Genomic DNA, 16,606 nt, shown 5'->3' on the forward strand with positions numbered 1-16,606 from the left:
GTTACCAGTTGCTTCTATTTTGAGTCGAGTGTGTGTTCATTTACGTAGAACGTCTGGGAATTACGGATTTTTCCTCATTGCTTTATGCTATTCTTGTGAGTTCTACATCAATTAGCAATGCCTAAGGACCGGACAGAAGTGAGCTGTTGCGTAAAGTATCTTCTCTTCTTTTTCAACGTGTTTTTCTGGGTAAGTTTGTGCGACAAATATACACATCATGTTGAGTTTGTTGACATGCAAACGACCTTCTGGTGAAAATGAATACGGCAAGATCCTGCTTAACTCCATCACCTGATCTTTTCTCTTCCCTGTTTACTTAACGTGATGTTACAAGTTTCCTTGACAAAAATGATTCCAGCAGTAGAGCAACATCAGTTATTAAGACCCGATTTCCGCTGTTATATATTCACTGGCAAGGAGCTATATCATCTAATGAATACACTGCAATGTAGTTCTTAGAACACGTTCAAGTTAAGTTAAGTTGCCCTGAATTGACGCACTTTACGCATATGAAGTAGGCTAAGCGAAAATTCTTCAAATTATAAACTTAGTTGAAGCTTTAAAGGCTTTAATGACACGCACGAATTACGTTTAATTTGTGAAAAATTCTTTGTTCATATAAGCTTAAGTTAAGCTTAAATAATATTGCCTTGAATAGCTTGTGCACTTTGATGTAAGTAACCGTGATATAAGAGTTTTCCTTCCATGAACAGTATTCTAAAATATTTTACCTTCTTAAATGTTTTTAAAAACAATTCACTGCCCTATTTACTTTTGGGATATTTCACAGTTTATACCTAGTCAAGTACAAAATATTTAATATTAACAACTTGTCTGGCTAAATAAAAGTTTAAGGATGGTTTTAGATATAAATCAGTTCCATCATTGTGTAAAGCTTTGTTTGTGGTTGTCTTTGTTTATGTACATGTAACCTTGTAGAATTGCCACTTTTCTCTGAAATTCACTTGATATTTTATGTCTTTGTTTATTTCCAATTGTTTTATTCATACTTTTCTATAGCAGTACTTTTAAAACATTATCACTAAAGCAGGAAACAGACTTGTAAAATAGTGTTGAGCAATGAAGAAAAATGATTGAATACTCAGCTTAGTTAATCAACTTGAATCTGTATTGTACATGCCTTAGCAGATCAAGGGCACAGTCAGGAACAAATTATTGAATAAAAGGTCTTATCTCATACTGTGACTGAAACAAAAAACCTGTCATGATTCATGTCCTAATTAAAGTTTTACATACTGTTTCAAAGATTTGTTCTGCTTCGAGATCTTGCTAGCCTCCTGACAGAGTCCAAAGATCGTCTGCCTTGGAGGTTACTAAGGACCTGTTCACATGGGAGGGAGGGTGCCCCGGCTAACTGAGTTAGAAGGGCTGAAACATAGCCCGCCTTTACATGCATTATTGTCCTTCTACTAGAGTGAAGACAGTGCCATTGAAGCGTGTCACAGCATGGGAAAACCATGTAGCTCCAAATGATTGAAGAAAAATATTTACTTTTTACTGAATAATCAAGGCTAGCTGTCCTCAAAGCTATTTTGCTTTAATGTCCAAGCTCTTAAAAATTTACCGCAAAAATGTTTTTGGGGAAGTCAGACAAAATTCAAAAGTCTTTGGCCACCAAATTAAAATTAAATTGCCTGAATTAGGATAATCATTCCTATGACAATTTTGAATTAATTAGCTGTTGCTCAAAGAAATGATTTCTAGCCGACCGATAAAACTAATTTTGGTGTAATGGCACTGTTTGTGTTCAGAATTTATACATTGTATATGCCATTAACTTCAAATTTAATTTAAGAACATGTGCAAAGACTTACCCTGGGAAGCCATACCCCTTTGCATGGCAAAAAGATAGCCCACCTAAACGGGTGCCCTGGGCAAGTACACAGGGTGCCCCAGGAATGCAGGTTACCCTGTCTAGCAGGTAAAGGCTTCAGTGTGCTTTCTAAAGAAACATGAAAAGTTGGCTTGCCCAGGGTCCCTCAGTTAGCCGGGTAACTTGGTTATTCGGGGCACCCTCCCTCCATGTAAACAGGCCTCAAGTGATTCTTAGATCTTTCTGACTCCTGCTAAAACTTTAAGACTAACAGATTAACCTGGTGTTATTTATTTATTCACAATTTATGTTTTGAATCTATAAGGGGTGTCCTTTCTTCACAGTTAATTGGCGGCCTTACAGTTGCTGTTGGTCTCTATGCACGGTTTGAAAAGACGGCATATCAAGACTTCTTCAATGACATTGTTATGGACCCAGCCTTTGCGCTGATCATTGTTGGAGGGATCATGTTTATCCTTGGATTCACTGGCTGTATTGGTGCTTTGCGAGAAAATGTCTGCCTTCTAAAATTTGTAAGTTTAGTTTGATTTGCTGGTACCAAAATTCTCTATAATTGAACTGATTATTTATAAGTTTAAGATGTTTTGTAACAATTAATGTAGACAGCAGAATAAATTAATGTTATATACAGGGTTTTGTTCTTAACTAATATTTCACCTCTAGTCTTGGTCAAGTTAACACCGCATGACTACAGTTATTGAATGACCAGATAAGAGGTGGATGGTAACTTACTTAATTACATCTTTTGGCGGTGTAATACAGTCGCACACCAACAAATACCAGTACTCAGTACTCAATTTGCAGGCTGTTTTTTTACACCTCGCAAAATAAGGGCAATATTGTTGTTTCATACTTTATATATTCTGCCAGAAACGAAAGGCACTGTGACACATTTATGTATAAATGAGGTGGAGAATAGTGGTCATGAATTCTTCATTTCTATCTCTGACTAAGGCTTATTTGCTTGCTGGTAAAGATGTTTTTACTTGTTTTACAGCATTAAAGTCAGCTTATCCTTTTGTTTTCAGTTTTCTGCTGTCCTGGCTATTATATTCTTCATCCAGTTAGCTCTGGGAGTGTTTGTCTTTGTGTTCCAAGATAAAGTAAGAGTTCTTTACTTCATTTTTAAGCTTCTTCATGCTACTTGCATGCTGTAGAGCACGCAATCAATGAATAAGATATTAAAACGATGTAGATGTGGACGGAAATTGTGGACCGTAGACAAAAGTTGACGTAGACGGAAGTTGCATCGAACAGAAGTAATTTTACGTGCTACCTCTCCCCGCTCAGTAAAATCCAACATTAACTTGATTAAGCTGAGATGCACATGTGTAAAGAAATGAAATGTTTGTATAGCCTAATGACCAGTCTAATAAATAAATTAACATCAAAACACAATTTTCTGAAGTTCTAAAATTTGCAATGTCAGTGATCGATAAGCCGAAACATTTTCACCTAGGGGACCCTAAACTGGTTCATTCAATATGTGCTGGCACGCGCAATTGTAAACGTGAATAATTAAACTTCACACAGCTTTGACATGCTCGATTTCATGGCTACAAGACTTTCGAAACTAAAATCAAAATGATTTTCGAAAATTTTTTTGGTCTCATCTCGGATGAAAATAAAACTGAAACATTTTTTTCTTTCATTTCTTCGCGTTTATTTGGGTCTTTTAATTTTAGGCTTTTGAAGTTTACATTATTTTCAAGTTATCTGTTTCATCGTTAAAAATTGTTCTAAATCGTTTGTGTATCGAACATTTTATTCTTGATGTTTATGTAACCAGTTTATGAGCCAGTTCTGTTAGCGAGAAATGAATTATTTTTTGCTTGTCATTCAAGCGTTTTGAGTTCATTTTTGGAATCGAGGAAATTATTAAAATGCAGAGAGATCTCGCAAGCACCAGCATTTGCGTGATTTGCGTGACTGGTTCCCAATGCGGCTAATAATCTTTTTAGCTAATTTTTGAAGCAAAATTTAAGTTACCTTAAACTGGAAAAACTCGTGTCTGGAAAAGCCTAAAAGTTTCTAAAGCTTTGTTATGGAGTGGAATAAACAATACAGTTGGCCATTACATGAATAAGCTGACAGGAAGAGCCCTTTGATTACCATTTTTATCATATTTTTCCCAGTAGCGTGGTTATGCTGTAGAAAATAAGCAAGCAAATAAAATAATAAATTTTATACAAATTATATAGGATGCAATTCATCAGTGACAGGCATTAAAGTACAAGCTTGATATTTTCACTCTTATTTTCAAAACATAGACATTGGTTAAGCACTGAATTTGTTTGCCTTTCAAGAGAGGATAATTTTTTTTCCTCTTCCAGAAATCCTGCTTGATTTTGATTCAGATGATGATTGTTTAGAATTTCCGAAGAAAAATCATTAAGTAACATACAGTGTACATTTAATTATTATTATTCTGTGACTAGCTGCTGTATACTGCAGCAGTTTAGAGTCTTCTATTATCTGATTGGCTTCTAAATGATAAACGTCCCAGAAAAGAATATTTTAATACTGCTCATGTTGTTGAAACATTGAGTAACCAAAAATTGGCTACCCTAACCTGGACAATCACACTACAAACAATACTTCTTAGTTCTATCCAACTCAGAATAATATCATTGTTCATGGTTTTTGCAGCTTCAACTAATAAAATAATTGGTGTCTACTTAAAATAATTATGTTGTCTGTACACTTGAAGGAATGTTGCATACATACATAAAATTTTTATATACATACATGCGTAACAGTGTTACTGAGGTAACAAGAGGTTAATAATTTAAATGTTAAATTTCAGGTTGAAGGATTTGTTTCAGAGAAAATAGAAACAACGATAATAAACTACAGAGACAATGTAGATTTACAGAGTTTTATTGATGGTGTTCAACAAAATGTGAGTTGTTTTTATGGCGTGTAATAGATTAATTTTTTTAGTTATCATTATTAATTATTGAAGATTATTAATGATAATAATTTTATAGAATGTACATAAGCACTATTTGAATATAAACTACATAAAAATTGTACTTAACAATTATTCGTTTGTCTCAGGGATTACTCAACAATAATCACAGAGCCTGAGGTGAATAATTGCTTTAGTATAATTTTCAGAGGTGAATATCAAGAACTGCAAAATAACAATACAAAACACGAAAACAACAAACACAAGTGCTCGTTTGCACACGTGTAAACCAGTTTAATTCATCGATTAAAATCATAATTTACACTCAAGTCTTAGCAATAAAACGGAACAAAACAAACACTACGAAAAAGATAGATATCCGTTACCTTTGTTTAATCATTGGTGACTTCTGAGCAAATGTGTGAATCCTCTCGAAATTACTAGCTCCAGTGAGGAGAGAACTAAATAATGTTTTGCCAGTCGATCTGACTGAGTATGTGGCCGCATGTGATCTCCAAAACCACCATGTTTAGGATCAATTCTAATGCCTTGAAAACAATCTCTTGAAAATATTTTCGGTCCAAAAGCCTTGGTAGTTAATTTGCAAAATTCCCAATGTTTAAAATATCCAGGACTTAGAGTGATTTCTTTTAAATGAGAGAAATTTTCATTCAGCAAATGCTGCCATGTTCACTGGCCTGGATGGCAAATGTGGCATGGCTTAGTAGCCAAACCTTGAGATGCAATATTCACCGCCTAGCACGGTAAATATTGCGTCATAGTCCAAGCTTTTCGACCAATCAGAATTAAATTCACCTCTGGAAATTATACTAATATCTGCTATTTCCTTCATTTATGATAATAATTTTTTGAAAAAATATTAAGAAAACCATTTCCAACCTATTGCTGACACCTGATCTAGATGCCTTGTTATGTGCAACTTTTGTATTGCATGTGGCTTGCAACATGAAAAAAATGCACACAACTTTCATCATTGTCAGAAGCTATGATTGTTGTAGGGTTTAAAACATATTTTGAAACCCTGCGACATTTGTTGTGTTGTACACAACAATAAATTATTATAACTAAAAAGCAAGTTGTAGGTTTGATTAACGGTAAACCAATTTGTGCCATAGCCTTGTCACGTGTGACAAAGTTGCACCCTCTAAATCGGCCCTTGCAATAACCCAGGTTTATAACAAAAATCAGCCTAGTCACAAAGCTTTGGTTTGTATAATCGATATGGCAATTTTCTTGGAAAAGAAGCTGACTATCAATACTACTCACGCCATGTGAACTATTTCTACATATTTGAAGCTTTTGGCCAGCCACTCTTTAAAGGAAAACTTTTTCCAATGGCTATTGGAATTTTCCTCATTTAATATTTAATTTAATAAAGTTTTGTATTATACTATCATGTGTAACCTGCTCAATATTATATAATTTCCTGGCTTTTCTTTAACTTATAGTTTCAGTGTTGTGGTGGAAAGGACTATAATAACTGGCAAAATAACGTTTATTTCAACTGTTCCTCTCCTGGTGCAGAAGCTTGTGGTGTTCCATTTTCTTGTTGTCGAGAGGTAAGCAGTTTTGTTAGCATTACAATAAACAAATGAATTAAATTTCAATGGGGAAATAACACTATGCATTCAATGTGATTATACACATTCACATTGTTTAGAAAAATTCTTTGAAAAAATATTTTTGAAAACAAAAAATTTTAAAATATTATAATTATAAATCAAAATGACGTCTGGAAGAGCATCAAAAAACAGCTTTCTATTTGGAAAGTATTTTAGATGTCCTTGAGATTTCTTTGAGATAGGTATTTATACAGCTTGTTTTAGGGTTAGAACTAAATCCTGTCAAGATTCTTTGCCTGATTTTGTAAACACCAGATACAAAAGTGAGTATGTTCACCACCAACCTACAACATTAAAATAATATTACGTAGCATCAATCACAGACATGCAATGGATCTGTTGTGGTTTAAATTTATCTTTAGTTTAAAATTGTTCAAACCAGTTTGATTTTTATTTCCCTTTGTTTCAGATGTGATAATGAATATGAGAATAAAGATCAAACTCGTTTGAAAAAATATAAACCAAAGATAAATTTAAACAACAAATGCAAAGTGCTTTGTTCATGTATTATATGCCTATAGCATTTAATGAGTATTTTCTTTCAAACAACATTGGGAATCTACGTTGTTTATTTGTATAATGTACCAATACTTCAAGGAACATGTTTGTTGATAGTACAAGTACATCTTTGCATGTCAATAGAGCGGTTTTCACTTGAGTGTCGAAAGTAAATTGCGTTTGCTTTGGTTTTGCATTTCTACGCTTAGTGATTGGCTTAAAAATCTCGCGCCACTTTCTCAGCCAATCAGAACTAAAACCAAAACAAATCGTGACTCGCTCGCGCAGGTTTTCCCGCGCTTCGTGCCAGCTACATGTATTTGCTTCGAGTTTTGATTGGTTCACTGGATTGCCTGTGTCCTTTGTGATTGGCCAGAGCAATTACTTTGGTTTTGGTTTTACGACACTCAATTGAAAACTGCTCAATGGTGACCTGTTATTAACATATTAATGATCAGAAATGTAATCTTACAGGACACAATCAACACACAATGTGGCTATAATATCAGAAAGCCTTCCTATACTGTAAGTGAATTGTTTTATTTTCTTATTCTCATTCTGCCTCCTAAAATTTATAAACAAATAAATTGACTTTGTCTAATGAGGGTGGCACGTCAGTCTCATGACTGTCAGTCTCCATTATCTATTTTATGACTTACGTATATGTGCAAATGGCACCCTTCTCTAATTTTAAATGGCAATGTCATCTCCAAATTTTGGGCATAAAAGAACCACTTAGGAAAAAAATATCTGCCAGTGAGTTTTGGTGACTCCTTTAAATAACATTCTACTGGCAGGGGGGGTGAGAGGAGATCATTATTGAAATTGACTGAAGGAAGCTGTGCCAATGCTGAGCTGATTCTCAAACACATCTTTAACAAGATTGGCATACTGAACAGTGAAACTGAAAATGGGCGTGTTTAAAACATGAAATGGCGAAATGATGAAATGATAAGATAAATACACCTAAATAGTATAGTTTGGTTTCCCTTTGAACTTCAAGGCAGTTTTGTTTACATGTCTAGACTGAATTATCTCAAGGGAACATTTCAATGTTCTGGCCCAGCAATGTAATGAATACTTGTCACTAATCACAACGCCAATTGAACGTATTACTGAAATGTCTCAGCAAACCAGGATATCTTTTTTTCATTTAGTACTTGCCAAGAATTTGCCTATCAGTATCTGTACTGCACTACAAAGCTTGCCTTGTATTTAAGAACTGATATAGACATCGAATGTCACGAAGTAGGTTTGGTTTTGATAATCCATTTCATGTGAATGTTGGAGCTCAAAGCCTAACTTCATAGCCGCTGCTCGGTGGTAAATTCGAGATAAACAAATCATTTCCTTCCGATGTTAAAACGAAACGCCGATCAAGAATGTCCTAGGCGTATCAAACAGCACCCTGTTAACAAAGATACACTGGAATCCAAATTACCCATAGGTTCGTGACGGGTCTCCGTGACCATAGTTAGTATGCCGTGACGGAGAATTTGTGATTGCAGTTTCTTTCATTTTTCGGGACTAATTATCTACAAGAATAAATTCAGCAACATATGAAGATTCCAGTAGAACGGTAATATCGTATAACTTTGGCTTTTATCTTCAGTATCATTTCGCTGTTTTGCCATTTCGCCATTTCGTGTTTTAAACACGCCCACTGAAAATTATTGGCTGATCTTTAACTTCTTGGCAAGGAACAATGTTTAATAAAAGATGTTTTATTTTTGCTTCAGGAGACCGATAGGAATGCTGTGATTTACACCAGAGGCTGTATAGAAGCCGTGAAGGAGTGGTTCAAGGAGAACATGATTATTATCGGTGGGATTGCAGTTGGCCTGGCTCTAATGCAGGTGACTTTATCATAATCAAGTTGTTTAATTCACTGACATGTAAAGAATTTAGGACATTCTCAGTGTAATTTAGTAACATTTTAATAATGTTTATGATGTGTGCTACAAAAAACGTACAAACTCCCTCACCTGTACAAGTTTCTCTTTCTGCCTTCTATGAATATTTTTTCTTACTAAAGTGAAAGCTCTCCTTGTAACAACCACCTTCACGAAACCCCATCTGAATTGTCATTCAAACTGAAATAAAAAGCTCTGAATTTAAGCAACCGTTCCAGTAAGCAACCATGACCACTTTTGCAGAATACCAACTGGTCTTAATTCCTTTGTTTTTTTGCTCTTGTAAGCTACCACTCAAACAGTTGCTTTCATATTTGTCAGCACCTTAATAAAAACATACTGAACAGTTCTTAATCACATTAGTTTACCATCTTATTAATTATTACACTAAATAAATTATTTTGGTCTCCTGAAAGACTCCTGAAGTAACTTCGATTACTGGGAGCCTTTGGTTTTAATAAATAAGTTGACAGAATCTCCTGATTGGTAGGGCAATGAAGAACTGCCTTACAGTTGTAACATGTCATATTGCAAATTATTTTTGGTTTTAATGCTGTGACATGCCAACTCTGTGAACGGACCTGTTATGTTTTGTTTCAATAAAATTTTGACTATTATTTTTATTGCAGATCATGGGAATTTGCTTTGCAAACAGCCTTACAGCAGATATCAAGATGCAGATGGCCAGATGGGACAGGGACATATATTGAGAACATCTTCCTTATAAATAATATAAGTATATTTCAAAGCAGGCACAGTTTTATACATTTTATAATGCCAACAGCTGAATATATAGAGTGAAATCCAAGTGCTCTGCCTGCTATCTAGCTTACATGCATAAACTGATAAATTTTCATATATTTGCCCCCAATCGTACGCTTGGAGTGTTTAACTTAATGCATTTAACTATTTGCAGGGCCCCACTGAAAACCACCTTTTTGTGACGTGGGCTCCCTGCTAAAATATCTTTATTATTATTATTATTATTATTATTGATACTGATATTGATTAATATATTGATGAGGCCTGGGGACCAAGGGGGGAAAAGGTGATTGGAAGGATACAATGAAGTTCTAGAAGTATAAACAATAAAAAGTTTGTGTTTAAAGGAACTGTGACATGGATTTCAGCCAAATTGAGAAATGGAAAACCCATCAGTTTCAAAAATTTACTATGTAACAGATATTGATGAAATGATTTGTCCAGCATCATGAAAACCTCTCAAAGAATATTAGCCGCACAAAAAACTAAAAACAGAATGATTTGCAGGCTTCTTAGAATCTCCCACATCACTTTTTCCCTTATTTGCCCTGGTCCCTGAAGCTTGATTTCTTTTGACACAAATAATTTTTGATTATAATTTATTAAAGTTTTAATTTGGCATTTAAAGTCATTCTATGCTAATCTTAGTCACTGTTGTTCTTTGTATATTTTTTCGGTCAAACCATACTTTACAGACTGTTGCAGACAGTTTAGAAAAAATATTGTCCTATGTAATGCTGTGCTCTAAAAAAGCTCTCAACTAAGAATTCCAGGGTGCCCAATGCTTACAGTTTGGTCAATAAGTATGTTAAAAAAGACAAAAGTTTATCCCCAGGAAGAGCAACAGCTACACAGTACAGCCTTACAGTACATTGTACATTATTATTTGATGTGTTTTGAATTTCTTGAAATCTACACAAAATATTGTATGAATTGCTTGATTGATGTTGATGTTGACGATGTCATTTGTACAGCAAAGCAGTCGCTTTATCCACCTGTAGAAGGTTAACGGGGTAAAGTCAGTCTCTATTAAAGAAGTTTGATAAGGAGTAAGCACTCACTGCCCCCAACCACCACCAAGAAAGGAAAAAAAATACCAGTGAACAATATTTGTTAAGCAGACAAATTCTTAATCTTGTAAAATTGTTCCTACTGTACTGGGGTAATATGACCTTTTTCTTTTGGTTTTGGTGGTCGTTTTGGTGTCTTATTGAAACATCTTAGCGAGTGGATCATTCTTTACCAAACAAGATAGGAAAGGGACTGCTTTGCAATTTAATTTGACAGAGAGAATGTGTCGTCTAATATTTTTATGTAGATGTAGATGTATAACATTTAGAACTTTTCTTACCTTAGCTTGCAAATGATATCCATTCAACTTTTTTTTTTAATAATTTAACATTTGCTCAGTTGTAAACAGCTTAAGTGTGTGACAATAACCCCCACCCTCATACATACAGTCTTTTTTGACATAACATGCAGTCCTGAAGAGTAAAGATCACATGATGTGCCAAAAGAATTTCTTCATAGTTGACTAGCATAACAAGTGCAGAAAGGAAAAGGAAAGGAATTTTTTTCAACCAAGTGTGAAGTGTAAAGGAGCACCTGTGGCAATCCAATTGCGTTTTTTGGTGGTATTTTGTGTCTGCCGGCAGACAAATAAAATATCTCTAGGTCTCCTCTCTTCCCATGCTTTATGCTTGTTTGAAAAAAATTCCTCATCTTCCCCTTGACTGCCACACAGGTTTTTTTTAGTTGATGTTATGGAGCAGGGCCCTTTGCAGTTGAGTTTTCCACCAATAGCTGACTTGATTTTAATAACGATTTGGTTATTTTTGTTTTGATTGTAGTCTCAAATTTGATTTTTTATTCAAAAAAGATCGATAGGCATTTGCTTCCTGTGAATCATTTTCCTAAGTGAGATTAGATACCATGATCTGTTTTGGGGAAATAGGGGAACAATTGAAGATTTCCTGTAAAAAGACTTTTTTCAGCAGAGAAATATGTAATATAAAGAAATGACAAAAGTATACATAATTGCATCGTCCAGTCCTGGTCCATTGCTCAGATTTAATTTTCTATAAAACAAATTATAAGTAGAGATTTAAATCTTTACACTCTGCTCATGCTGCACAAACCTTTGTATCCTTGCTGAAGTGAGTTGCATTAAGGCATGTGATTAGATGCTTGATGTGAAATTTTAATGGTTTAAAGACCCACATTTTTGAATATGGAGTGAGCCCAAACTGTAGTTGTAGGACGTTTTCGTCCAAACCCCAAACTACTCAGCAATGAAAGTGATGAAACAAAGTCAAACAATACATGTCATCTGTGCTGTCTCTCAATACCCACATGAAGGAGTTATTCTTTTCATGGGTTCACTCCATGTTTGAATAATTTATGATGAGCAATTTTATGATGAACAATTTTGCCCATTTTTATTCAAGATATATCCAGGTAAAGCTCACTTTGTAAATAAAAGATTTTTTATTGCATAACGTTTTGTTAAATGAGCTCTTGACTTCCTACTTTATCACATCTAGTCCAGTTCCGCTCGACCCACTCTCTGTCCAGGTTTCTGACAGAGAAGGCCAAGTGTAAAAAGGAGAGAACAGGTTCGGCCAGGGTTTTTAGGTATACGGTATACTATACAAGGGGATTTTAAATTGGGTATACAATATTTTTACGGTTAAATTTGGTCTTTTATGGGTATAAAGTATACTTATTTTTTCCTAATCAATTTAATTTTTGGTATTTTGCACGATTTTGAGGAGACATATTGGGTATACTGGGTACAGGTTTTCAGGTATATTGGTATACCACTTAACTCTCCTGGCTGACCCCTAGAGATGAAGTGAGAAGACTGGACTAGATCACATCGAAATTTGTAAGAACCTTTTCTGTCATTATCTGTTTTGAGGATAGTCTTGCAGTCGCTTCTCATTTACCCCAGCCTCCGGGGGGACTCCAATATGGAACAGACGGGGATGCTCGTCGGAAATGAGACCAATCTGGGCGTGGCCCAAGTTTTTTGACCCCTCCAAAAGAGCGTGCAACTCTAAACGAGACCTTGACGGCTAAAAATATTGGCGTTTTGCCCGGAACACCCTAAGTGAGACCAAAATCCGAAATTTACTCCCCTAAGAGAGACGACGACTATCCCCGACTCGTTCATGTGAGAGTTCCCCCGCCCCCGGGGGGACTCCAACCCAGTCAACAACATGAAAACGAGGATGCATTTCCCGCGGGGGAATTTCGTGTGATACTCTTTCGCTAGGCTTCCGCTTTAGACCGCTTTAGCAACGAAGATGACAAATCCTTGCAAAGTTTGTGGTAAAGAAGACGCTAAAAAGTGTGGAAAATGCCACAGAGTTTTTTACTGTTCCGTTACGTGCCAAAAGAAGGATTGGAAAAGCCATAAAGAGACGTGCACCTCGAGTCTTCAGGCAGCTGCCCCAAACCCACACAATAACAGTGACTCCGACGAACTTCCCAAGTCAATTTTTAGTGAGCCTTTTACGCTCGAGAAGTTCATTCCTCACGTAAACCATATCAAGCATGTCACCAAAAAGTGTGCAGATATGTGGGTTGGTTTACGAATGATTGGTAAAATGCCCGTGGATTCATCCCTTCCAACCTGTTTTGTGTATTACACTCAGAAAGGTTTCGTTCGCGAGCACATGGTTATGCTGGAAGGGCCGCTGCCACTGCAGTTGCTGCAGCAAATTATCGACCGCTATAAAGCCCATGCCGTTAGCATTTCAGTGGAGATGAGGTATAGACATCCACAAACAATGGTTGTCATGAAAGAAGGCGTTCTGCTGCAAGTCAGCACTAAAGGATACAGCAAGAAATTCTTCTTTGATCAAACACGCGGCGGGAGAAGCGAGACTGGAGTGTTGTTATCAGTGAGCGATCCGGAGGAGTGTCAGATTTCACTGTTTGACAGTGCACGTGTTAAGTTTCATTGACTCTTGGAAGGAAATTTATTTTTTCTGTGACAGGAACTCCAGCAGTTATGTTATTCTTCAAAATAAGGGTCATTACACTTGTACCAACTCTTGGAGAAATTGCTCATTGACTTTTGGAAGAAAATTTATTGTTCTTGTGACAGGAACTCCAGCAGTTGTGTTATTCTTCAAAATAAGGGTCATTACGCAGGTATTGGCTTACCAGAACTAAATGGGCCATCCCAGGAGAGGATCATGAGAGGGCTCTGGGCAAGAAAGGGGACGATTAATTATTCTACAGAAACTGCTGTGCAGTATTTGCTTAGTAAACAATCAAACTGAAGTTTATAAGGAAATATAACCCCCTTAGCAAAATTTGGAAAGCTAACAGTATTTCAAGCATTAGCCCAGAGAGTTCATCAGAGAAAATTTGCTCGGTCAAAGGATTGATTAGTTGTTTGGCAGGGCTGTACCTAGCAGGGGGGGAGGGCAGGGAGGGGGGAGTTGCCCCCGCCAGGAAAACTAAATTTCTAGCATAGTGTTTGATTTTGCTGGGCTATTTCTCGTAGCTATATTGGGGTTTGTCCCCACATTGTAGAAATTTATGCCTAGTCTGTGAATAGGCTCACTAGTGGGATGTAGAGTGAAAAAAAAAAACAGTGAGTAAGGGCCTGATTACATGAGCCGGGCTGTCTTGGTTTGCTGAGATGACTTCCAGCCTGATATTAGTGGAGCTCCAGCTAGTGGCATGGCTCACGGGTGTGTACAGCGTCTGTGGCAATATTGATTTTTGTGGTTAGCAGTGTGCTTGGAAGAAAAATATAGTGCTGGCCCAGTGAATTTAATTACCGGTACCTGGAAATTCCCAGCCATGATCCCATCATCACAATACTAGGATCTCGGCTTACCAGCCTTGCCCAGTTGTTGTAATCACAAAGTAAATTTTTGTTTCATTTAACAGACGTGCCAAGATCTCGGCAAAAACAAGCCAGCTTGTTCATGTAATCAGGCCTTAAGCCAAATGCACTTGGCTCACTCAACTTTTTTCACCCCACAAGGGAGCCTGTTCACAGGCCAAACTTGGATGCCCTTCATGTAAGTAGGGATCCCCTAGTGAAGTAGTCAGGCATATTACTGATGGAAAAGGTGCAATTCGGTAAGGCTGAATTCTTAAGCTTAAACGAAGCCCACAGTCCTCAGATCACACACTTTAAACCCAAACCTGAAAGAGGCCTTTGTACCTCTGCCTCACTTGCACCTGAGTTCTCCAAGAGGGAATGTGATAAGGCCTGTTATTATAAAATATCTGAAACTGTGGGATACGGTAAATCCTGCTTATAGGCCTATCTGTCTGCTAATGAAAAAAAAAAAATGTTCTGGATACTAGCCCTAGTTCCTCATCCATATATTCCTTGTTAACTTATCCTCACTGCACACACATTATGAAGATTGTTTACAGTCGTTTCAAAGTCGCTTGTTTCCCCATGAGACTCCAACATCATCCCTAACATGGGAAGGCTGATCCAAAATAGAGGGAGAAGAGAATCTCTCAAGGTTATTTTGTTGGGGGGGGGGGGGTTGTTACAATAGTTGAACCTAACAGAGCTTGTTAACTAAATAAATATATCTAATGATTTACCTCGGCACAGCTCTTAATTATCAGTGATGTGCTTTTCAGAGTAATGATAGTTACAGTCTGAGCTCACAGACTGCCACCCAAGGAGACACTTTGTCTGCTTAATCAGGCTGGGTTAAAATAAAGCTGTACTTATGCACCTATCAATGTTAAGCCCGAGAGGGGGGGGGGGTCGGGCAAGGGGTGGGGATTTTGACATTTTCTATAAAAAAATGTCAAATTCCCCACCCCTGGGACAAAATAATTGGTCAAAATCCCCATGAAAGGTGGTCAGATGTCCTTCAAACCTTTTATATATGACCAAAATCCCTACCCTGGGGACCTACCTCACGATCAAATTCCCATGGTTAGCCCGACCCCCCCCCCCCCCCGGGCTTAACATTGAAAGGTGCATTAAAAACACATGATTCAGGCTTTATGTTTGCCTGGTTCCTAGGCCTCAAAATTTCATGCGGTCAATTCGGTCACCCAGACCACTATCATGTCACCAAAATGAATTGACTGCAAAGACCTGGCCTTGGGAGAAAGCTATACAAGCCTGTATTCTAGATTTTTGTTACATGTAAAATTTAATGTATTGTAGTTTGGTAAGGAAAAATTCTTGTTTGAAAAAATTGTTTGTTTAATATTTCCCATTTTGTGTTTAATAAAGGCTAAAAATGTAATTCAAAGATCTAAAAACGTTTTGGTTTTTAGAACTTTATGATCTTTGAATTACATTTTTAGCCTTTATTATACATAAAATTTAACAAGCAAATATTATGACATTTCCTATCTTGCTGATGTGCTCGTTGATAACAAAATAAAGTATGTTTCTTAAATTATTTTAGCTGTTACATGAAATAGTTGTAAACTCGAGTGGTAATATGCCGAAGGGGAATGTGTCCGAGGTACGCAGACGTGCAAATTAGCTTTCTTACCAACAGAAACCTGCAGTACTATATTAATTAAGTAAGGGTTATTTTTAGGCAACGAGGGAATATGCGATTAATTCACCGAGGGCTGCGCCCTCGGTGAATAAATCGCATATTCCTGAGGTACCTAAAAATAACCGGCTTATTTTTCACATGGGCGAGGTATCAACAGTGGCTTAAAACAATAAGAATACGCTGAAGAAAAACAAATGTTTTTTTTCTCGACACACACTTAACAACAGGAGAAAGGTTCCGTAGAGGACTACGAGGAGGACGAGGAGGACGAAGAGGACTACGAAAACGCTCAGTTTAATTAGCATTGAGGAGGCGACAAAAGGGTTGTTTAGCTTTAACCAGGTGGAAACAAATGGGAAGAAAACGTCGAAGAGGCTAGAGAGATCATCGTTGACGATGACAAATTAAAAGAGCTGCTGGCCAGGAATAGTGAAGGATCCCGAAGAAGACAAAAAAGGTAACCTTTAGGCGTTTGAATGTTTGGAGTGTGTTAGCAACCGAACAGAATA

The 16,606-nt window shown here is 36.7% G+C and overlaps 1 protein-coding gene across 1 annotated transcript; it reads left to right on the forward strand.

Annotated features, from left to right (window-relative positions):
• Positions 1-22: 22 nt before the first annotated feature.
• On the forward strand, positions 23-10,271 carry LOC144644058 (tetraspanin-17-like). The gene is made up of 8 exons (XM_078503468.1): positions 23-189; positions 2,179-2,367; positions 2,884-2,958; positions 4,662-4,757; positions 6,236-6,346; positions 7,382-7,432; positions 8,647-8,763; positions 9,450-10,271. Exons 1-8 carry the CDS (start codon positions 118-120, stop codon positions 9,528-9,530), a joined length of 792 nt encoding a protein of 263 aa, XP_078359594.1. The 5' UTR covers positions 23-117; the 3' UTR covers positions 9,531-10,271.
• The last annotated feature ends 6,335 nt before the right edge of the window (positions 10,272-16,606 follow it).

This window comes from Oculina patagonica, chromosome 2 (assembly GCF_052425735.1).
Source record: "Oculina patagonica isolate OP01 chromosome 2, crgOcupat, whole genome shotgun sequence".
Taxonomy (NCBI): Eukaryota; Metazoa; Cnidaria; class Anthozoa; order Scleractinia; family Oculinidae; genus Oculina; species Oculina patagonica.

Excerpts from the sequence above, each read along its gene's own strand:
- LOC144644058 (XM_078503468.1), top strand. The coding sequence starts at position 118 with ATGCCTAAGGACCGGACAGAAGTGAGCTGTTGCGTAAAGTATCTTCTC. Across the intron at positions 6,347-7,381 it reads CATTTTCTTGTTGTCGAGAG|GACACAATCAACACACAATG; the intron begins GTAAGCAGTTTT and ends GTAATCTTACAG. Across the intron at positions 7,433-8,646 it reads TCAGAAAGCCTTCCTATACT|GAGACCGATAGGAATGCTGT; the intron begins GTAAGTGAATTG and ends TTTTTGCTTCAG.